This window comes from Taudactylus pleione, unplaced genomic scaffold (assembly GCF_031769625.1).
Source record: "Taudactylus pleione unplaced genomic scaffold, aTauple2 ptg000066l, whole genome shotgun sequence".
Classification (NCBI taxonomy): Eukaryota; Metazoa; Chordata; class Amphibia; order Anura; family Myobatrachidae; genus Taudactylus; species Taudactylus pleione.
The window spans coordinates 6546310-6570541 of NW_028284468.1; the positions used below are offsets into that span (position 1 = coordinate 6546310).

At 41.5% G+C, this 24232-nt stretch overlaps 1 protein-coding gene across 1 annotated transcript; it reads left to right on the forward strand.

Annotated features, from left to right (window-relative positions):
• Positions 1 to 1488: 1488 nt before the first annotated feature.
• On the forward strand, positions 1489 to 18567 carry SHBG (sex hormone binding globulin). The gene is made up of 8 exons (XM_088466607.1): positions 1489 to 1604; positions 4075 to 4184; positions 10057 to 10246; positions 11525 to 11692; positions 13349 to 13514; positions 14277 to 14419; positions 14540 to 14765; positions 17099 to 18567. Exons 1-8 carry the CDS (start codon positions 1494 to 1496, stop codon positions 17227 to 17229), a joined length of 1245 nt encoding a protein of 414 aa, XP_088322733.1. The 5' UTR covers positions 1489 to 1493; the 3' UTR covers positions 17230 to 18567.
• Positions 18568 to 24232: the final 5665 nt, after the last annotated feature.

Genomic DNA, 24232 nt, shown 5'->3' on the forward strand with positions numbered 1-24232 from the left:
GGCTTAGCAGTACTTAAGCTGCCCACCCTCAAGTGTGTACTGGGAGAGAGTTTTCAGCACAGCCGGGAACCTTGTAAGCGAATGGCGTAGGAGGCTACTTCCTCAAAATGTGAAAAGGATGACTTTCATCAAAATGAACTGGAAATTCCAAGAGAAAGACTTTTCACAACAATTATGTCATAGTACAGAGACTTCTGTAATGGTGGCTTCCAGCGGGGATGAATTAATAGTGTGAGGATGATGTACACACTGATGAGGGTGAGGATGGCAATGACGGTGACATCTTGCCACTGTAGAGCTATTTCTTTAAGTCGATTGGTAGCTTGTTTTGTAGGGGCCCAAACAAACCAAGCACTTCAGCCACAAAAGTGGCAGTCCCTGTCGCTGAAGTGCTTGGTTTGTTAAAGTGTGCATGTCCTTTTAATATCTAACATGTGGGTGGGTGGGCCCAAGGACAATTACATCTTGCACTACCTTTCATTTCTGCCATTGCTGTGTGGCAATGTTTCATAGATGTGCTTTAAACTGCGGTGTCTGTGCCGCTGCTGTCACTTAGTAAGCAACCAGCTCACTGCAGCCTTTGGCAAATAATGGTGAAAACAATATTGTGAGCTGTGAGGTGGTCTAAATTTACTGTAAATTAATGTTATTGAGGTTAATAATACTCTAGGAACAAAAGAAGTTATGAGATTTTAGCATTTTTTGTCAATTTTTGTAAAAAATCCAAAACCAGTCACTGCGGTTTGGCAAATCCAAATCCAAAGCCGGACGATGAATCAGAGCCAAATCTAGCAAAAATGGTCCGGTGCACATCTCTAGTTTTAGTTGGGGGCAGTTTTATCTATCCCCCTTTTAAATATTTTGAGTTTTTACCTATCCCGTTCCACTGTTATACTTTAGCATCTTCCAATCCTATGGAATGCTGCATGCAAGGGACCACATCCCTTAATGAACAGAAGATGTTATCAAGATGGCATTGTGATGGAAACCATTCTGGTTATGTCCTATCAAAGTCCAGGGGAATTTTGGAACAAATAAGACTTACAGATAAAAATGTCTCTAAAGTCTTTGTAAAGATGATTATATTATGGGGCAGATTTATCAAAGCTTGGAGAGAGATAAAGAGGAGAAAGATAAAGTACTAACCAATCAGCTGCTAACTGTCATTTCTCAAACATAGCCTGTAAAGTGACAGGAGCTGATTGGTTGGTACTCCAAACTTTGATAAAACTGCTGCTAACAAATTTCAGACACTCACACCCAGGTACCACAGAAAATCCACACAAGTGCAGACAGTTACACATGGGTAAAGGGTTAAGTGTACGTCGGTAGGATTCTTGAGAAAACATCTGCTGGAGGCAGATTTTAGGAACATGTTATGGTTGTAGCCAAGGTTGGGCTGTGAGAAAGGGACATGAGCACAAGTCCCCTCCTATCACTATATAAAAGACCGTGAGCATGTGACAGCCATTCACACTCGCAGCATCACAAAAATGAGGCTTCTCAGCTGTGTGTTCATTCCTGTCATCTTATTCTTGCTATCTCATGGAGATTTTACAGCAGGAAATCCATTATCTGACCCTGACCTGGACATCACAGGACAGGTAACACATTGGTGCAAGTTCCCTTCAAAATATATGTTACATCACAATACTAAAAAGAATCAGTGTCTATAAGAAAGCCATAGACAGGCTGGGGGTATTTACTAACAAGCTGCAAATGTGTAATAAACTTTAGTTGGTTATTATTATACATCTGTATTTTAAATCTTGTCTTGGACTTGTCTCTTATGTGACACTGGTGTATCTGCAAATCTTGGTGTACATTTTATGAGAAATATCAATGTTAAAGTAGTCTATATTTTTAATTTTTGTTCCACTTTAGTCCTTTTTGCTTTAGAAGTGTTAATTTTGTTTTGCTTACATAGCATTTATTTTATACACTTTCAAAAGCTTCTAAATATTATTTTTTGTTTAATTTTATTTGATTCTATTTCTGAGTGAGCTTTAGAGCACTGCGCCAATGCTTGAAGCCTTGAAATAATATATTAGGTACATGCCATTATTCTATGTCGCTCAATGTTATAACGTTCTCCTAGGTGTTGGTGGGTGATTCCAAGGTTAATGACAGATTACACTATAAAGATTCAATAATAATCTGTGTTGACTGAAGAATTGGACAGTATCACCTTAAGCATAAAATTATATCATGTCTTAGTTCTAGTAGGGAACTGTATTTTAATAACTAGGCTTATTCACAATAAGATTTTTGTTATAATTAATGAAAAGTTATCAAAACTGCTTTCACTGTTGTATTGTTTATTGTTAATTTGCTACCTGTCTGTATACATCAAACAGAGTGGTTATAGTATATTAATGTTACACGTCCTCTAGATCTGACTTTACTGGCCGTGATATTTCTATATTGTACAAGGAAGAAAATAAATTAGTCTTACCTCAGTAGTAAACACACATTGTGCAATTATAGTCATAATAAACGCAGAACAGTGAAATTGTCAGAACAGGTCAGATGCAGATTTGCAAAATGTTGCTAAATTCTTTTCAGTTAGACAATAAAGTACATCACATTCAATTTTTTCTGTTTTTTTTTATATTTTTTAATAACTGATATAAGACTTGTTTAATATGTATTTATCTTGGTGATCCATAACATAAAGCCAAATCATAAGGGCATTTGTGTTTCCTTTTATTACCTCTGAGATAAAGTGCCATAATTTAACTTAACTTCAATCAATTAAAAGAGAGAGAGAGGGAGAGCTTTCCTGGTACATAATATTATTACATGCATAAGCTGCAAGCATTTTTCCTAGTGAAAGCTGCCACATTGTATGACCATTATATCCCAGCTTTCAATGTCTTCTAAACATTCATAGTTTATAAATCTCAGACAAAAAGCTTCATCAGGCATCACCATTTTGTTATCAATTTTTTTCTATATATATATTATTACAGGTTGAGTCTCCCATATCCAAAGTGCTTGGGACCAGGGTATTTTGGATATTGGAATATTACGTATTTTGGAATATTTGCATACCATAATGAGTTATCTTGGGAATGGGACCCCAAGCTAAACACAGAATGCACTAATCTTTTATATACACCTTATACACACAGCCTGCAGGTCATTTTATACAATATTTTCAATCATTTTCTGGCTCAAACAAAGTTTGTGTACATTGAACCATCAAAAAGCAAAGGTTTCACTATCTCAGTAATGCTAAAACAATTCTGTATTTCGGAATATTCCGTATTTCGGAATATTTGGATATGGGAACCTCACCCTGTATTTTTTTTATCTATTTTAAAGGCAGGTAACAAACACACTAATGTCCAGCGGTTCTAAGGTACTTCCAGTGATCACCAGAGTGTGGACATAAATGTCTTAATCATAAATACTGGTTTTGGTTGATCTAATTTTTTTTTTATATGTCAAAATATTTCCTGAGTGCTAGGTATCCGCTTCACCCTTTGTCTCTGTCTGATGGGCACAGGCTGTCAGTAATTCTTATTGTGGATGAGGTTGAAAATGCTTTAAATAGTAACATACATTACTATATATTTTATAGAAATACAAGGGGAATTGGTATAAACTAGCAGCTTCAAGTATGTTTTAATATACTTTTTTGTATTTGCTAGACATTGTTTTGAATGGAAACATCAGCCAGCAAATAAGAATATTTTGTAAAAATGTCTATTATAAAAATAATTCCTTTTAATGAAATACAGGAATGGAAATTAAGTACAAACGATAAAAATAGAAAGCAAGGTTTATGCCAGGAATATAATTAATAACAAAGTAACTGAACCGCAGTTGTAATAAGAAGTAAAATGTTTTAGAATTGCAGTTTATGCCAATCTGAGGATGGTTTCCAGTCACTGGGGGTAGGAGTCACCTGTTCATACAAATGACCAAAAGTAGAGTTTTGAAGGCAATTAATATTGTGATGACCCAGTAACTTTCCTATTAGAAATGTATTCCAATGTCTACCTCACTAATGACGGGCATAAGCAAGTATTTGGCAGGCAAGTAGTTACTAGTGCGTGTGTTCTGCAGGTTTCTTGCTTAGCTGGAAAGCCGGTGAGATCCACAGACACCCTGTACCTGGGGAATGGTGATGCACAGAATGTTCTGCTCCTGGAATTCCAACTCTCTGACTTAACAAGGTATCAACAATCTCATTATGTTCTTTAACCACCTGGCATCTGGAGTGTGGTCTGTGGTGGAGAGGGTATGTGATGTGTTTAGGGGATTACTGTCCAGCAGCCAAAGTGATGAGCTAGAGAGATGAAAGCTGGACTTGTAGATTTGGTAACATCAACTTGCTCTAACTCTGCAGTCTGCATAGTATCCATACACCTCTCTGAAGGCAGTATTATATTATTTATAATATATATCAATGGTATTTCAGATATATCTATATATATATATATAAATGCATATAACAAAAATATACATTAAACAGTGATTCAGTGTTTATGTAGCAAACATATGAGATGTAAGAAGTAATGGATCCCAACTGTTAAATAAATATGGATATTAGATTTAATAATGGATCTGTGTATCAATGCACTTACAGCCTACAGCTTCGTACTATAATATGGTCATAGAACTCCTCAGTGGCTACTAATATCCTTATAATAATTTACAGTAGGTAGTTTATTATCCCATAGGTCCACTAGAAGTATAGGACCTGTGTCTTGCATTTACCATATACTGTACACCAACTACGTAAACAACTCACCACTTCATGCTCCATGATGCTAGTTGATCAAATAATTAAAAAGATATATATATATGACTGTAAATAATATAATGAATATAAATATTACCACCAAGGAAAAATACAGCAGCCACACAAGGATATATCTGCAATCTCCTTTTTTTTAAATTGGTCCAATAGCAAAGCAATAACTGTGGAGTACAACATCTTTGAATGAAACTAAGGACCATGAGGATGCTGAAATATAATTAACATTGTGTGGGTGGACTGCTGTTCCCTAGTGAGATGTTGTGAGCCTGCTGATACTATATCACCTTGGAGGTGGATTGTTATATGTACGTAAGTGGTTATGAACAGTGGTCCTTATGAACAGTTACAGTTTCACAATTTTGCATAGGAACTGAGCCTCCATTCAATCTGCAACTTGGTAATTCTTTTTCAAACTAATGATTAGAGTTATGACTCGTAATTTCTTAGAACCTTTATCTACTTCTGGACCTCTTTGCTCTGTGTGTATGGTGGTTGCTTAAATCAACTTAATGGCCCTTTACAGGTGCATGAAAGGGGGGGGGTTAATTTACACAAGAAAAAGGAAAAATGTTTCCCACAGCACACTGCAAAGGACCAGCAATGAGACTTGAATACTACATGATAATAGAAATACAGAAATCTCAGTTCGCATATATTCGCAAAGATATGTTTAATCCACCAGACCACATCAAGACGTCTCTGTTCTGATGGTCCCTTATGCTACATGATAATAGCACTCATTATGAGTCATGTAATTGCATACTGTTAGGCTACATGATAATAGCACATACATTAATATATCTAAGTTGAGAGCCAACTCACCTGGGGGAATCCCAAAATCCTCCAAATAACACTACAGGAACTGCTGGGGCAACAATTTTCCTTTTTCTCATATATATATTGTGGTGAGAGGGGTTGTCTCTCACCTGAATTGCCCACATTCCTGTGGGATCAGTTCCCTCCAAGGGAGGCTGAAGTGAAGCCTGTTCAGTTTGCAACAGCAAGGGAGGTGTTGAACTCCAGGTTTTCACAGTTGTACAGACCCAGCTGCAACTCATCACTGAGCAGCAGAGAAAGAGTTTAAAACTCTCATCTGCCTGTTGCTCTGGGCACTGATGCTGACTAGCAGCCAGTTTAGTAGGCCTTAAGCTGGCCACACATCTAAAGATTATCTGTCCAACCAGCCAACTAGTTGATTGGTTGGAATGAAAATCTGGTAAGGTATGAAAGCAAATGACAATCAGCAATTTGTTCACAAACGCTGGAAAATGGACAAAAACTGTTGTTTGAACAAATTGTTTAGATAAAACATTTAACAAACTTGTCTGACGACCATTTTCATCTGTTTTGTGGCATTTAGGAGCAAATTGCTGATCATCAGTCACTACCATACGTTACCAGATTTTCATTCCAGCCAGCCAACTAGTTGGCTGGTTGGATGCAAGTTGGTCTAGTGTGTGGCCAGCTTAAGTGTTGTAGTGCCAGGGACCAAGGTCTATGCTGAGAGAGCATGGCCAATTGTGGCTGCAAGTGACTGCTGACTGCCAAGCACGTGGAGTGCTGGGACATTTACTGTGTTGGTTTATTTGTGTTATATGCATGTGTGTGCCCAGGCCTATGTTCATGTATGCTGAAATGCAATGTCTGCTGCCATTAAAGACATTGCTTACCGAGTACCTGTCTGCCTTGTGTCCTCATTTCTACACCCCGTGTTAAAATATATATAGTGTGTGAGAGGAGTGTGAATGAATATATATATATATATATATATATATATATATAATAAACACTCTAACACCAATTGAGCCAAAGGCAATTAGTTTTGAAAAAAACAGCAGTCAAGATTAGATGAAAACTTCATACGTTTTATTCACATGGATAAAAGTGAATAATGCAGCATAGGTAAGCAGTGGCCCAACGGCCATTTCAACTGTCTTGCAGTCTTCCTCAGTTGTATTTGTGTAAATACAACAATGTCCTGAAGGCATCTGGAGCGTGAGGTTTAAATGTTCGACCAATAGTAAGTACAAAATCTTCTAGAAGTAACGTAATGGATCTTCACAGCACAGGATTCTTTTGTTTATGAGAATCAATGGTGACGGTGGTTTCTTCTACAGGATATAGGCCATGAATGACAATAGGGAGGTCCTAGAATGACATCCTTCCACCAGAGACACCTAGAAAGTAGGCAAACAAGCCTTTTGATAGATAGTATTCTAAGTTTACTCAACTATAAATATATATATATATATTAGACATGAGCGGTTCGGATTCTGTGGAATCCAAACCGCTCCGAACATAGGGGATCCGAGTCCACCCGAACGCTGTTCGGGTGTTCCCCGCCTGCCTCGGATCCCCGTTCGGGGCCGAACGGCGGTTGCCTGATGTCGGATTCTTGCTAGAGAATCCGACATCAGGGCTCCTATTGTGTAGGGCAGACCGCTGTGATAGCGGTCTGCCCTACACAGATACAAACATACAGCCGCCATTGGCTGCTGCACAGAGGGAGCCGGCTGGAGCTCACTCAGGAGCTCCGTCTTCCGGCTCCCTCCTCAGCGCGTGGATGCAGAGCGGACGGCGCGGGAGCGGGGATTCAGGTAAGTTTTTAATTTTTTTTTATGTGTGTAAGGGCCGGGGGCGCTACTGGGGGGCACAGCTACTGGGGGGGTCTGCTACTTGGGGGGGGGGGGGCCATACTACTTGGGGGGCCATTCTACTGGGGGCCTGCTACTGGGGGGCATGGGGGCCTGCTACTGGGGGGCATAATACTGGGGGGCATAATACGGGGTGCCTGCTACTGGGGGGCCATACTCCTGGGGACCATACTACTGGGGGGGCATACTACTGGGGGGGCCATACTACTGGGGGGTCTGCTACTGGGGGGGCATAATACTGGGGGGCATAATACTGGGGTCCTGCTACTGGGGGGCAATACTCCTGGGGGCCATACTACTTGGGGGGCCATACTACCTGGGGGGGGGAATACTACTGTGGGTATTGTGTAAAAGGGTCACTACTGTGGGCAGTGTGTAAAAGGGGCACTACTGTGTGTCGTAACATAAATAAGAGACACTACTTTATGGTTTAATGTGAATCAGGGGCACTATGTGCGGTGTAATGTGAGTAAGATTGTGCACTGTGACTCCTTGGGCCGTAGCCCACTTTGTAAACAAGTACTGTGATTCTGCTGGCCGTACCCCACTGGGTGGGTGCACTACTTTTCATTTCTGCCACTGCTGTGTGGCAATGTTTCATAGATGTGCTTTATACTATGGTGTCTGTGCCGCTGCTTTGTAGCTTAGTAACCAGTCAGCTCACTGCAACCTTTGGCCAATAATGTTGAAAACAATATTATAAGCTGTGAGGTGGTCTAAATTGACTGGAAATTAATGTTATTGAGGTTAATAATAATCTAGGAAGAAAAAAAAGTCCAATTTATGTGATTTTAGCTTTTTTTTTGTAAATTTTTGTAAAAAAAAATCCAAATCCAGTCACCTCAGTTTGGCAAATCCAAATCCAAAGCCGGACGACGAATTAGAACCAAATCCAAATCCGGCAAAAATGGTCCGGCGCACATCCCTAATATATATAGAAATCCTTGAGACTATTTTGTCTATGTCCTGATGAAAAGGCCAAAGGGCCTTGAAACGTCGACACACTTTTTCACCATGTTAATGTTTGTCATTTAAATACAAATTGATTTTTTTCATTTATTGGAGTGCCGCCTTCCTTGTTCAGTACTCGAGTGCACACTCATGTCTCAAGGATTTCTTCATGCATTTGTTTTAGGATGGCTCCCGTTTTTTTTTGTAATTATTTCATCCTGAGTGCCGGACATATCCATTTTCATATAACTGTAGATAGAAACGGCTATATTGTCCTTTCCTTAAAACCCACTTATTCCAATCAGAAATAAGGTTACACTCCTCTTCTCTCAGAGTGGCTGCTAGAATAGTTTCCAAAATAGGACCGTTGGTTAAGAATGACCAATAAAACAGTGTTCAGTAATAGTGAGACGTCAGCGCCTTCTAGTGTAAATTCTTCAAAAGGTGACAAAGAATTGCACTAAACATTGTGCACTTTATTTGTGGTGAAGCACTTTTTTTGCATTTTTGCACATTTGTGGATGCTGCTTGCTTATTTTGCACTTGTTTGAAATGGGGTGCAATAGATTACCAAGTGGCACATGCACATTGGTTTGGATACACTATATATATATATATATATATATATATATATATATATGTGTGTGTGTGTATATCACTGTATTCATTTATGTACTTTTTCTTTTTGTGTCTAAATATCACGTTATCCTGATTTGACAGCTGCAGAAGGAGCTCATTTTTGACTGGACATTATTTAAAGTCACCTTTTGAAGAATTTACATGCACATTGCGGGTCAGACACCTGTGCTGCACAAAAATTATTGCTCAACTCCGCAAACATCCACCTCTGAATCAGGCCTTATGTTCTTATACACATTTGTCAGGCTGTTCGGAACACTATTAGGTCATTCATTCACTGCCGTTAATATATTTAATGTGTTTTAGTTTGTGTAATAAATTATACTTTTGAACACATCCACAGTTTTAGGCTACTTTTACAATTGAGAAAGTACTGCTGATCGTACCGTGCTGTATTTATTCATCATGTTCTCAGACCTCCCTGTGGATGCCAGGCAGGACCTAGAGGTAGAGCAGTTCCACCTATGACCTAACTGCAGAGCAAAGAGTGCAGTTACAGGCAATTACGAGCGGCGCACTGTCTGTCAGGCAAGGCAAATTATCTAGCAGACCATCATGTTGGAGTCTCAATAGCCTTTTCAGCAGCGTGGTGAGCTCCAGAGGTCCAAAAGACAATTACATTGGAAATAAATTAACTGATGGCCAAGCAAGTCAAGTTCAGTTCAGCTGCCAGTGCCCTAGATTGTGAAATACCAGCAGGGCTCACTTCTAGTCCACCCTGAGATTTAAGCATCTGATACTGGTAATGTAAGGTGTCCCATGGACCACTAACCAGTCCAAGGTTTATGTCTTCTTCCATAAGTCCCTGCCCCACTGGAGCTCACAATCTATATTGCTCACAACATAGACATGTACACATGTGGCGTTGATTTTGGCAGAAGACCGGTAATCTACCAGTATGTTTTTGAACTAGGGGAGAAAACCAGAGTTGGGTTTGTTGTATTTATTATTGTTGTATTTGCAGTAATCCTGGGTGCATATTACGGTCTGTTGGCCACCGTGTGCCCTCCCCTTATGTGATGGCTCCCCTTTACTCTACAGTAATCTCTCCTCCTTTGATTTCCGGACCTTTGATTCAGAAGGCATCATTTTCTATGGAGATATTGGGAAAGATAACTGGTTTGTACTGGCAGTCCGGGAACAGCGCCTTGAGGTACAGATGAGCAACGGACATGGACAAATGGTTCTCTCCAAGTGGGGGCCAAATGTGAGCGATGGTAAATGGAGGAAGGTAAGATAGGATATTGATATGTATGTAAAGGCTTGTGGGATTGCGTACATAAATTAATTCCCAATTATAGCTGCTATGGTACTGGTAAAAAGGTCCAAAGGATTGGTTTTGATAAAAAGTCAAAGGTGACCTCGCTTACCAGGCTATTGCCAGGATCCGCTGTCTGCCCTTATATGCTGGGACAATGTTAACAGGCACATGGCACAATGCACCCGCTCCTGCACATGCTGGGCTGGATTCAGATGCAGTGTCGATGTCGGATACAAGCAGCCGATGTTTTCAGTCTGCGCAAGCGTCCTAGTCACACTGCATATGCTACCTGCTCCTTACCACCAGAGGACGCAGAATGAATTTAGACACAGAGATAGGCAATTTCAGTGGGCGCTCCTGGGTGGTAATGGGGTAGCTAGTCAGGCATGGGTGTGTCATGGGAATGTCACAGTCAGCAACTGTGGGGTCTATTTACTAAGCCTTGGATGGAGATAAAGTGAATGGAGATAAGGTACCAGCCAACCAGCTCCTGTCATTTTCAGTTAGGAGCTGATTGGCTGGTACTTTATCTCCATCCAAGGCTTAGTTAATAGACCCGTTTATTTTTCCCCAGTTGCACTGACTTTGGTGGCCATGTAAATATATATATATATATATATATATATTGACATTCTGTGCCTCCATAGGGATGGTGCGTTCGATGTGCAACCGATGGTGCAACTTAATATGCAAAGTAGAGGGTTAATGCTGCAGCTCTGAATCGAACCCACAATAGGCATCGCTTACGTCACACTCAGGATGCGAGTGCAGAGAGTCGGGTGCCTTTAGACATTGTCCTGGCAAATACAGAGTGGCCAGTACTTAGCGCAGGTTTCATGGGCACTTTGCCAGCTTCCTCAAACATGTCAAATATCTGTAAATTCTGAAAAATGTGAAAGCTGATGTCTCATTGTTATGGGGATGTGACCTCCTGTTTAACCTCCCAAATGGAACTACACGTCTCAGCATACTAGCACCTCTTATTATGTTTAAAATTAAGTGTGTGTACTCCTCTTTCCTGTGGTCTCCAGCAGTGACAGGTTCATTTTTATACTCCAAATCACCAGCTACAGTATCACATCCAGTGATTTGGAGTTCAAAAATTTACAAAAACTTGTTTCAAGTAGATAACTCCCGATATGTTGGACATGTATCTGTAGCACAAGATCACTTTGCAGTTGGGTCAGTTTTGATACATTATAAATACGACCACTGTAGCCTGCTTTATGGTGCTTGACTGTTTTTCAGGTGACTGTGGACAGTAGTATCAACACTATCGATGTGAGAGTGGACGGGGAGGTTGTGGTGATGTTGACGCATCATGTGAACAATGAACTTACGACTCAGGTCGACTCAAGACTCCGTATCATCCTGGGTGATGTTCCAGTGGACAGTAATGTTCAGCTTCTCAGGCCGGTACTGCGCCACCACATGATCCTTTCACTGCCGTATTACTAGAAGCCCAGTGGTGTAATATTACTACACTCATAGGGTCTGATTCTGAGTTGCATGTAACTGTGTACTGACGGACCCCAACCTACAACTTTATGCAAATAGCCCACAAACTCCTTCCCTTGTGTGCATCAGTGCGGCCAGAAGTGCAAGCACTGTGATGCCCGTGCGCGGTAATATACTAATTGGTGCGCCCATATGCGTAGCCATCAGTCCCCCCTTTTCTAAAATTGCAGCAGCCCTATGTCAGGTGCAGTTTCTCCATCTGACCAGGGGCCTCCTGTGCTTGCGGATGTGCCTCTGTGAAACGCAGCCGTTTGCGCTGACACGTCTGTAACACTACCATAGTACGCCCACTGAAGGGCCATTTTTGCATGCACTAGTAGCCACTTACCAGTAACCACTCAGGAACGCAGATCACTTTTTTGCCATCTTTTTGATACCATCTGTCCAGATTGCAACTGCGCCTTTGTGCATACATTCTGTGTAACGCATGCTTCGTTGGCATACCTCCCAATTGATCCCGTGATTGGAAAAAGGGGCATGGCCTCACTGGAAACGCCGTATCCATCGATTTCTGTTTGCCCACCGATCCGGTAGCTGCTGGACGTGCCCCCAATCCCTCCCTCCTGTGAATAGACGCCATGACATGAGCATGACATCTATTCATTGCTTGCACTGCTAAGCAAAGAAGCAGGATATAAGGGGCCTCCCAACTTCCCCCCTTCATTGCGATAAACTGTAGCCCGCAGTTGGCACGGCAGGTCAGCGCTTGAGAAGCGGGACTGTAGCGACAAATCGGGGCGGTTGGGAGGTATTGTCATAGGGGTATTCAGAAATGTTCACTTATGCGCAGTTGCAAATAATTGCTCAACTACGTGAACACTTTCATTGCATGTGACACAGAATCAGGACCATAGATCTCCTAGTTTACAGGAAACAATAATATAAAATTAGTAAGTGTAAAACTTTTCCAGTCACTTTTTCTAGTCTCCTTTTAAAAGGGATGTAGTTTATATGCCGGCTCTCAGAATGCCAACGCCGAAATCCCAACTCCGGACAGAATCCAGGCGTCGGCATCCTGATGGTAAGTAGTGGGGTTAGGGGAAGGGTTAGGGTTAGGCACTAGGGGGGGGGGGGGAGGGTTAGGTTTAGGCTGCAGGGGGGGAGGGTTAGGTTTAGGGGTAGGATACTTACCGACTGGTGCTGGTATGCTGACCCTGTCGGAATGCCAGCGTCGGGATTCTGACTGCTGGGAACCGAGTGTCGGCATCCCGTACCCATCCCTTTTAAACTCTCCATGATCCGTTCAGTAATAACAGTTGTTGGGACTGTGATGCTAATAAAATTAGATATTTTCATGAACTTTACCTATGTATGTCACTTAAAGAGGAAATTGTATATATCTGCAGGGATACAGACCGACCAATCAATCAGCAATGGACATTAACTACTGAAAGGCTATTGCAAGCAGGCATACAGTATGATTGGTTGTTATGGGTTAGAGCACATGTACAGTATATACAGTATACGTATGTTTATAAATTACCCTCTGTGGGAGTAACACACAAAACTCCAGGACTGTATAAGTGATCTCAGCTCTGTGCTGTCTCTGCCCAGTTGCTTCCTGCTCTAGATGGGTGTATGCGTAATTGGGCCTGGGTGAAAAAGAACACACAAGCTCTAGATAATGCAATGGAGATGGATGAAAACCGAAGATGCTTTACACATGAGGAGCCAGGTGCTTTCTTTCCTGCCCACGGCTATGCCATCTTTAAACCAGCCTGTAAGTTGTGACTCTATGAGTTGTGTCTCAGCCTTTATTTGGTAGTAAATGTCTGACATTCTATGTTCATACACTTAGTGGTATTTTTTTGCTACAGTTAGAAACTCCAAATGACTATCGGAAATGTTCTTCAGTAATGACAAGGGGCTATATACGTATATCAAGTGATCACTTCATTATCTACTTGCATTCCAACAGATGTTAGTTGCTGAGAAACATACATCATTCTGCCAATGTAGTCAATCATATGGCTGTATTCACATAACTTTGTGTTGTATATAAATGAATCCTTGTCATGAGACCTCCATCTTGGTATGCTGCCTACTGCCTAGTGTTGTCCACATGTCTTTACCTGACATCATCCCATGTATGATAGAATACATGTGTTGCTCTACACTTATGGTACCCATGGCTCTCTCTACATTGTCTGGACTTGGCTTGTCACCAGGATCTATCGTAACCTTCCACAATTTCTAACGCTTCAATTGCATTTCCATAGCAAACTTCCATGTTGTATAATTTTCTGTAATCGTTATCGTTCAGTCCTTTTTTGTCGGCAAGTGGATACCCGCCTTAAGACTCAGGCCCTGTATTTGAATACAGGGTTTTTCTTAGCAGCGCTCTCCTCTGAAACAATTTACATTCTAGGTTTAGCAATCTTTTACCTAACAACAAGTTATTTTTTTCCTCTATGTGTATATTGAATTTCTACCTATAATGTTTTAATACTTTCCTTTTCTCATGTTTACCTGTCACCTGTAGTGTTCCCATCAAAGGACAGCAAGCCCTGGGGTCTATCTGTTCATCTCTCATTTCGAGTACTAGAGGATGGTGGAATTCTGCTGGGCTTATATGGAGCAAAGAATGTCACCACCTTGACCATGACCTTGGATCAGGAGAAACAGGTAGAAGACATCACTGTTTTTTCCTTATTTAGGAATTCTCACTGTCATTCGCTTTTACACATTTTTGTTAGATTCTAGTCATACCACAATTTATTTATACTGTTCTGTGCTTGTCTCCAGGTTCTAACGGTCTCTCTGGTGGGTAAACTGGAACATTCTCTAAAGTTACCACCCGGCCTATGTCCTAGAGCCTGGCATACTGTGGATCTGATGATCCAATCACATCAAGTTGTCTTAAGCATGGAGGAATCGTCATCTTCGTCTGGCCTTCTTCCTGCAGACTTTAAGGCTTTGGAAGACTTGTGGGTAGATCCTGATGCACTCATTTCTGTTGGAGGTGTCGGAGGTAAATTAGTATAGTATTGCTCACAACAGGGTTTCTTAAATTTTGTTGCACAATGTGCCCCCATGGATTGGTAAACCTTTACCAAAAAACCCTACAGTGTGTTCATTTATACTATGTACCTACTCTTATGTGTATAAAAGTATTCAAACCATCTCCTAATGAAATTGTGCCAAGCCATTTTATATGTACCTAAATATTTAAAATACCACTTCTGATTAGTTTTATATGTTTCATTACTTATAAACAGTAACAAAATAATGTTTTTTACGGGCATATTTATTAATTATCGGGTCCTAGTCGCGACAATAAGAAATTAATTAATGGCAAGATGTATTTTAAAAAAAAACACCCGCAGGGACATGGAAGTGCTACTGTGCATGTGTGGTCTGCTGACCACGCATGTGCGAATGGACAGTGCTGGTAACTTTTCTGGTAACTCTTGTGATCTGTAGACAATAGGCTACCGTGGCTAATGCCATCTGGAGATGGCGTTAGCTACCGATGCCCCCTCTACTAGATACAGTACATTCAGGGAATACTTGGGGGATATTGTAAATTTGCGATATATATCTCCTGAAATTGGGCATTTCCTGGGGATATGCTGCAAATTTACATGAGTAAACAGTCCCATTAGCATTTTATTCAACAGACTAAAGTACCCTCCCTTGATCTCATCTGATGTACCTCTCGGGATACCCATAACACAGGTTGAGAACCTAGGAGTATATTTACTAAAAATTAATATCGATATTTGTGATTTAGCCCCAGGAACACAACATCGATGTTGATCGATTTTTATCTTTTTTAAATTGATCAAAATCAGATAGTCGACCAGTGTCTTTTTGGCAGGTCTTGAGGTGTCTAGGTGGCCACTTGCTTCCCTAAAATCTTGAATTAAATGTACTGTATTTATTTTGTTAATTATGCATTCATACCACAAAGCTAATCCAGTGTAGGTAACATTTAATACTAGCAGATTTAACAGTTTTAGCAGCAATGGGCAACAGGCAGCCCTGGGACAGCATACGGCCCTCCAAGCCTTCACTAGCAGCGTACAGCTCCTTCCTACTCTGTTGTCATAATTGTTTGTTATATCTTAGAATTCTTATTTAAAAGGTCATCTGATATGTTATTTACCAAACCCGCACATCTCTAATGTTATTACAGATAGGTGTCTTTTTTGTTGATGAAATGTATTAATTTAACTTGCTACTAAGATTAAGAATCAATATGAGGCACTGCGCTTGTTAAAAAAACAAATAGTATTGGCATGGCAGAAAATGGATTAATTTTCTGCCATGCCGATACTATTTTTAATTTTTTTTAATTTTAACAAGCTTGGTGCATAACATTGATTTTTGATTGTTCACTTCCAATGTTTGAAGTTTGTTTAGTGAGGTTTTTATGGACTCCCAGTGATTTAGATATTATTATTATTCTTTATTTATATGGCGCCACAAGGGTTGCGCAGCACATTGGGGAAGAGGACCCTGCTCATGTAGAGCTTACATTCTAAAAGGGAGGGACAGAAAGTCAGGGGCGACACAGATGGGGTAAACAGTAAGGAAGGAGCATGGAGCCAGGGCCATAGAGAGCGGCCCAGGCCCCGTTAGTATGGAGGGGGGCTAATTGCAAGAGGTGTGGCCACGCCCCCCTTAGAAGAAATAAAAATCACTATTTGCAGTGCCGCGAATCAGCACTGCTTGCTGGGGAAGGGGGCGCTGTGAGCCCCATGCAAATTTAGGGGGAGGCACGATTAGTGTGATCGTTCCCCCCCCCACCCCCCACTTGCAGAGGAGAGGAGACTTCTGAGGCTGCTCAGCGGCAGCAGTCTCCCTGGTCTCCCACTGCAGCCCAGCACCCAGCAGCGTGTGCAGGGCTGCTGATAGGTAAGAGGGAAGGAGGGAGGGCAGGCAGCATTGGATCCAGTCCCCTGCCGGGCCCCTTCAACAAGCCTGGGACTGGGTAATTAGTATCCGCTCCCCACCCCTCCTGGTGCCCCTCAATGGAGCAGTTGGTTAGAATGAGAGCTGGAAGGCTTTGATGAAGAAGTGGGTGTTGAGAGCCCATTTGATGGTTAGTAGAGAGGTGGAGTCTTTAGAAAGAGAGGTGATATAAAAACAATTTCCATGTAAAAGGTACAAACTACCCGTGCCTGAAAATTCTGGTGTTTTATACTGAGATTAAGAGTAATTTGCAGCCCCTTTGATGGTTAGAGGGCCACCCAGTGTGGCCCCAAACTGTATAAGGTTGCCTATCACAGAGTCATAGCAATGTAACAATTGTAGCAGTGATATTACTGCATTAAATTCCCTTCTTCTCTTTTCATGCAGAACAAGCAGAACTTGGAGCACGGTTCTCCGGTTGCCTGAAGATGACTCTGCAAGGCAGAGCTGTAGAGATGGAGTCAGCCCAGTACATACACCCCAGTGTTCGCAGACACAGTTGCCCATTGGTAATATAGCTAAAGAACCTGATAACTAGCATTGGGAAACACATCTTGTGTACAGACTTCATGCTACATTACTAGAGCTTTGGTTCCATTGCTGGTCATTATATATTGACCTTTTAATGTTCAGATATTGGGGTGTACTTTGAAAGCACAGGCGCTTTCAGACACTTATTAGGGTTTCATTGATTGATTGTCAATACTGTTCATAGCTAATGTGCTAACAGCCCACTAGTAATGCTCAACCCTTGGCTAGATAGCCATTGGATGTAAGATTATTCTACGGTAATCTGTAATGTATGATTTGGCGTGGGGGTTCCTAAATCTATTTTAGCGGTTCTCTAGTTGTCAGATGCACAATTGGTTATTTTGTAATGCACCTGCTTTGGGCCCCAGGACAGTGACACACTTCATGTCCGAATGAAACACAAACAAACAAAAATGAGTAGAACCACAATACACAGTGGTTGGGGGTGATTGATGTTTAAATACATCAAATTAATGATATATAAACCAAGATACAGTCTTTAAATATAAGTGTTTAGAATTCTTGACGTGACAGCTTATATTTTACAGCAGTGGTTCCCAAACTCAGGGCCTGATTCATTATGGTATGCAATATTGCGTACGCACGCAGTTCAATTGCGATAGTATGCTAATCCATTGCGATCGCAATGCAAACTCGGCACTACACAGGGACGCCCACTTTACATTGGACACATCCGTAATACTTAGCAGATTAGTGAAACCATCAGTTCAATCGAGTACCAACGCTGCATCACGCACAGTTGCACAAGCTCTGACCTTACTCAGAATTTGCTAACAACCGCGCACGCTATGAGACCTCAGGCTGCGTATGGCATCGCAGTGGATAATTTATACACGCCCCTGTAACGGCGTGCGAACGCACTGGCATGCCTGCATTTCCCCGACCACTCCATCACCACCAACAAATGGTGCTTCCTGTCAATCACTCTGCAATGGGTCTGCGTAGTCACTGCGATCACAGTCCTGATCACAATAGCTAGCTCGCGTACGCGCACTGTGATGCATATGCATGCGCAGAACACAACAATCGCCGGATTACGCGCGTAATCAGTATTGCGTACGGTAGTGAATCAAGCCCTCAGTCCGCAAGGCACCCCTACAGTCCAGGTTTTAAGAATAGCCATGCTTAAGCCTTAAGCACAGATGACTTCATTAGTGTTCAATTATACCATCTGTGCACAAGGATGGATATCCTTAAAACCTGAACTGTTAGGGTGCCATGATGACCAAGTTTGGGAAACCCTGTTTTACAGTATTGTCAAGCTGTATGTCAGGGATATGAAAGCTGAATCAAATGATGTGGCATTGTAGATGAATAATAAATACTTACATTTTGTTTCCAACAGCTTAATGTCTTTATTTTAATCATTATTTTCTTCCTGCTCTGCTGTATACGTTTTACATCAAGGTAACAGACCGGCGCCAGTAAGACACTAATGTTTGTTTTGAATGGTCGCAGTTGCTGCCAAGGAGAATGGACACCCCTTCCCCCTTCCCCCTCAATATGGTTCAAACGGACCTTTGATTAAGGGAAATCCAAGGTGCTGAAATCTAGAGACTAAAAATAGCAGCTAACGAGTATACCACTAATGATAGTGGATTGAATTACTCAAGTAATACATCTGAAAATATTTATACCACCTGGGTGGTCTGTAATCCAGGTAAGTGAAACTTAGAACAAAATATGACCCTTTTATTCACTCTGAGGCCTAGATATTATGTTCATTATGATTAAGTATCCAACTCGTTAGCAGACGTGGATACAAAATCACTGGAGCAGCAGTGCGGAGACAGCTGATCCGAAAATCATCTGTCTCCACAACCCCCTTCACTGCTACGTCTGTAGTCTCTACAGTGCTAGTGCGCTTGTGTGAGCCTGGGTTCTCGCAGACACACAAAGCACCGGCATCCAGCAAACAGAGCCGAACAGGGGCGGAGGTATATTAAAAGATCCCACTTCACAACCCAGGACTCTCTTCATAGGGAAGGGGCAGGGCGCAGGAAACAAATGCCATCTGAAGATAGCTAATGTTCCTATAATCAAGCTCTGAAAATATTATATTTTTGGAGCTAGATTAATTTAGGTCCCGAGACTATTGTATGGGGACAGCTCATGGCTGAAAGGTAAGCAGAAGGGGTTGGATATGGGATGCCGGCACTTGGGATCCCGGCTGTCAAAATCCCGACACCGGCATCCCGACAGGGCTAGCATATCGACAGTTGTTGCTCGGTATGCTAACCCTCCACCTGTCCCTATCCTGACCCAATGGGATGCCTCTGTCGGTATTCGAACAGGAGGCATCCCGACAGCTGGCATTACATACCCATTTTCCATATGAACAATCATCCAAAGTGTGTTAAAAATTTCATAAAGTTTTATTAAACAGAGATAAATGTGCAAACTTTTTGGTGTGTTCATTTCTTCACAAATAAAAAGATATAATAACAAAAAAGAATAATATTATAAATATCATAAAACCTCTGGATCTTTTGTGCACATTGTGTAATGCATGCACCATAGGAGTTTTTAGGAATTTTCAAACACAGGCAATTGCTAAATTCCGGGAACATCGGCATTGCGTGCTATCTGAATCAAGCCCAGAGGGACCAATAAGGTCATACCTTGTTCTAAACTTCACTTACCTGGACTAGAGTCCACAATATCACCAGGGCTTGAATATTTTTAGGTTTATTACTTGAGTAATTCCTTCCTATATCAATAGTGGTGTATACTTGTTACTTGCTACCTTTAGTGTCTAGATTCCAGCGCCGAGAATAACTTTCTGTTAATCCAATAAACATTTTACTGTCAGCACTTTGGCATAAACCATGGGTTCTCAGCCTATGAATTATGAGCAAAAATGGATTGTTAAATTATTTAGTGTAGCTACCAGAGTCTTTGTTTACAAACCAATTGATTATTTTATTTTTATTTTCCTCAAATGATAATATATTGTATTAATTTATATTAGGTTATTATGATACTCCAAGTATATACTTTTTTAGTCACATAATTTATAGGAAGATATTATAAAAGGGTAATTTCAGCCAATAGGGTAATTTTGTAGTGAGTCTAAGGGACGGCTCTTTCCAATCACCTTCTCTCTGACATTACCAATAGCACCATTTGTAATAATAATTCTCAGGAAAAACATGGTTTAGACCCTGTGTACTAGCCAATTAAAAATACACTACTAGTTGCTATTTTTATATGCAATGAGATTTAATATGACAGTCATTAGGCTATTTCATATTATGTGTTTCGCCCTTCATTACTGACTTTTTCTACTACAGAACTTTCCATGGTATTTTTAGTATTCTTAGGCTGGGTACACACTAAACGATGTGTACCCAGCGCGATATCGCTAGCGGCAGGATCAGGCGGGGGTGCCGCATCGGTCTGAAGAACGATGTTGCTGACGACGCGCAGAAGCGTGCGTCATCAGTGACATAGTGCATACACCCTGGACTATAAGAATGACTTCTCGTCCCGATGCGTCAGAATCGCCAAATTCATGCAATGCAACATGGGGCACTCCAGCTGCTGTTAAACTACACATACCAGCATGCCCTGCCAGTTTTAGCATCAACTAACTGCAGAAATGTGGCAAGGCATGCTGGGATGTGTAGTTCCACAAGCATCTGGAAAGCAAGACTTTGTAGAATATATTAGATAACTGACAGCTACAATCTGATTGCTACTGGCAACACCCCACCTGCCCTTTTTAGAAATAGTGATAAATCTTCCCTTTAGTTATTGGTGCCAAATTGTTTTTTCTTTGTCCTCAAAACAGTTTTCTTTTTGCTAACATTCCAAATTGGATGCAACACAGGGAAACTAATGAGGAAATAGCACAGTATACAAACTGGTTGATGTCTATGCTGTGGTAGAATGTATACAAAACCTAAATACACACAGTTATATACTGTACAGAGGGCAACAGGTGTGGCTAGGCTGGGAACACGCCCAGGACTACTCGTATAGAGCACTGTCCGTGAACTCTTGTTGAGAAGTTTGTAGGCACCATGGAAACTGCAACTGAATGCCAGAGTCTGCAGGCTCTTCCCAGATCTGTCCTCTCGTCTACCAGGTACTGTAAGTCCTGTCTTACTGGGTCTGAGTGCAAACATTAATGTAGCTTTACAGATGTTTAGAAACATTTTGATGTGTTATGTAACTCTGGGATAGTAAAAAGCAGACATCAAAAAGGCAGCAAAGCATATGTAATAGTATCCAATATAATATGGAAGTAACGCAGACAATACATTGTTATAATCTCCAGTAAATTATACTGTCATACACTTAGAAACTTAGAAACATAGAATTTGACGGCAGATAAGAACCACTTGGCCCATCTAGTCTGCCCCTTTTCATTTATCCTTTTGGCAACTTCAACCCTATTTGCTTCTTACGTCTCTCTTAAGGATATTCTTATGCCTATCCCAAGCGTGTTTATATTGTTCCACCATCTTAGTTTCCACCACCTCTAATGGGAGGCTATCCCACTTATCCACTACCCTTTCTGTGAAGTCGTTTTTCCTCAAATTTCCTGAGCCTACCTACCTCCATTTTCAGTGCATGTCCTCGTGTTCTTGTACATCTCTTCATATGATAAATGCTTCCCTCCTGTACCTTGTTAAAACCCTTCACGTATATGAAAGTTCCTATTATGTCCCACCCTTTCCCTTCTTTGCTCCAGACTATACATACAGGGGCGTATCTAGAACGGGTGCAGGGTCCGCACACGCTGCACCCATATTATTTAAAACTTACCTCTCCAAGATCCCACACCGGGTGTCAGCGCTGTACAAAAAGCCATAAAAATAGCTGCCGCAGCCATTTTTCCGGCGCTTTGCGCAGTAGACTCCAGGCACATTCTAATGCCCAGAGTCTACTAATGCTTCGGTGGCCGGCCAGCCACGTCAGTCGGTTGTCGGCTGCCGGGAAGAGAGGAGGGGGCCCTGGACAGGGAATGCACACGGGTCCCCTCCTCTCTAAAGACGCCCCTGTATACATATTAAGATCTTTTAGTCTGTCCTGGTACGTTTTGTGGTGTAGACCTTGCACCATTTTAGTTGCCCTTCTTTGTACCGTCTCTAATGTATTTATATCCTTCTGGAGATATGGCCTCCAGAACTGAATACAGTATTTGAGATGAGGCCGTACCAAGGACCTATACAGTGGTATTATTACTTCTTTCTTCCTGCTACTGATTCCCTCTCCCTATGCAACCAAGCATCTGACTTGCCTTCCTCAAAGCTTTGGTGCATTGCTTGCCTGCCTTCAAGTCATCTGAAATGTCACAGAAGTCATAGAATGTATATGTCATAATGTGCACCATTATATAGGCAAGCTGCGACAGCGACCAGATTTCTGCTGTCATCAGTTTGCCTCTTTGTGTTACATAAATGGACATACTGTATAGGGGAGACTAGGGGGCGTATTTATTATTATTTACGTTCTGCCCCAAGAAACCACCGCAATTCATGGCAATAAGGAATCTTTGTTCACCAAGATGTACTATTAGTGAGTTGCCAGACCATGGTACATTCAGGGGACACTTAATAATTGCGGGTGTCCCCCAGAAACAGGTGTTTCTCGTGGAATATCCAGCTAATATTACTTGATAAATCTCTCTCTCTCTCTCTCTCTCTGTCTCTCTCTGTCTCTCTCTGTCTGTCTCTCTCTCTCTCTCTCTCTTATATATATATATATATATATATATAAATCTCCCCAAAAGGTAATCGCCACTCAAAGGACATTATAACCAGTAGACAAAAAAAGCAAAGTGTTTATTGCATGGTCTACGTTACGTTTCAGGGCATCCACCCCGTCGTCAGGACCCACTTGCACATACACAGGACAAACACTTACTCTCCATAAATACCCACATAGGAGTCAGCCTGCTACATCCGTCCACGCCCAGCCGCGAGTGAGTCGGCGTATCACACTGCCGCAATTCCGGGAACCGTCAGCCTGAGTTGCTTAGCAACCCAATTGCTTGCGGCTCACACAGAATGGGCTTAAGGAGGACACCATCCCAGCATCTTGGCTAGCGTGAACGGGGGGCACCAATCATGCCTGACCCCAAACATCACACAGTAGCAAATAAGAAATACATATCTACAAAAATACACAATATAGAATATGGGAATACACAATGTCGAAAGTGAAGCAATTACATGGGAAAATATTAATAAATCTAATGAACCACATTAAATACATATAGACACACTTATAAAGATAAAGACATATATAAGGAGATTACATCAGGCTATTCCAATTGATCTTTTCATTAAGGCCTCTGGGCCACACAGTATCTAGTTTAAACATCCAACGTGCTTCTAAAATCAAGAGGGTTTTGATCCTATCACTACCTCTACGTGACTCTGGAACGTGATCAATTAACTGATACCTTAGGGCAGAGAGAGGATGTCCAATGATTTGAAAATGTTTCGCCACAGGCTGGTCTATGTCCCTACCTGAAATAGCTAAATTGATGGCCGATCTATGTAGTGCCATCCTATCGCGGATTTTACGCGTGGTTTGACCTATGTAATATAGGCCACAAGGACACCAAATAATATAAACCACGAAAGTCGTGGTACACGTTAGTACATGGCGAATATGAAAACTCTTATCGAGGTTTGGATGCTTGAATGATTTACCTGGCACTAAATATTTACAAGTAGTGCAGTTATGACAAGAGTAGCAACCTGGGGGCTTCACATATACATTCGGTGGTCGAGGTAACCCTCGCCCCATAATGTCGGTGATCATCAGCCGATCTCTCAAGTTACGGCCTCTACGAAATGCTGCTACAGGTCTCATATTCTTAAAAATAGGTAACTCTGGATCCGAAGACACTATGGGCCAAAGTGCCTTAGTGGCATGCCTGATCACTGGACTAGCCACAGTAAAATTGCTAGACCAAGGCATAATTTTATTGTGATCCCTGCGTTTAGTTTC

Excerpts from the sequence above, each read along its gene's own strand:
- SHBG (XM_088466607.1), top strand. The coding sequence starts at position 1,494 with ATGAGGCTTCTCAGCTGTGTGTTCATTCCTGTCATCTTATTCTTGCTA. Across the intron at positions 10,247-11,524 it reads GCGATGGTAAATGGAGGAAG|GTGACTGTGGACAGTAGTAT; the intron begins GTAAGATAGGAT and ends ACTGTTTTTCAG. Across the intron at positions 14,420-14,539 it reads CCTTGGATCAGGAGAAACAG|GTTCTAACGGTCTCTCTGGT; the intron begins GTAGAAGACATC and ends GCTTGTCTCCAG.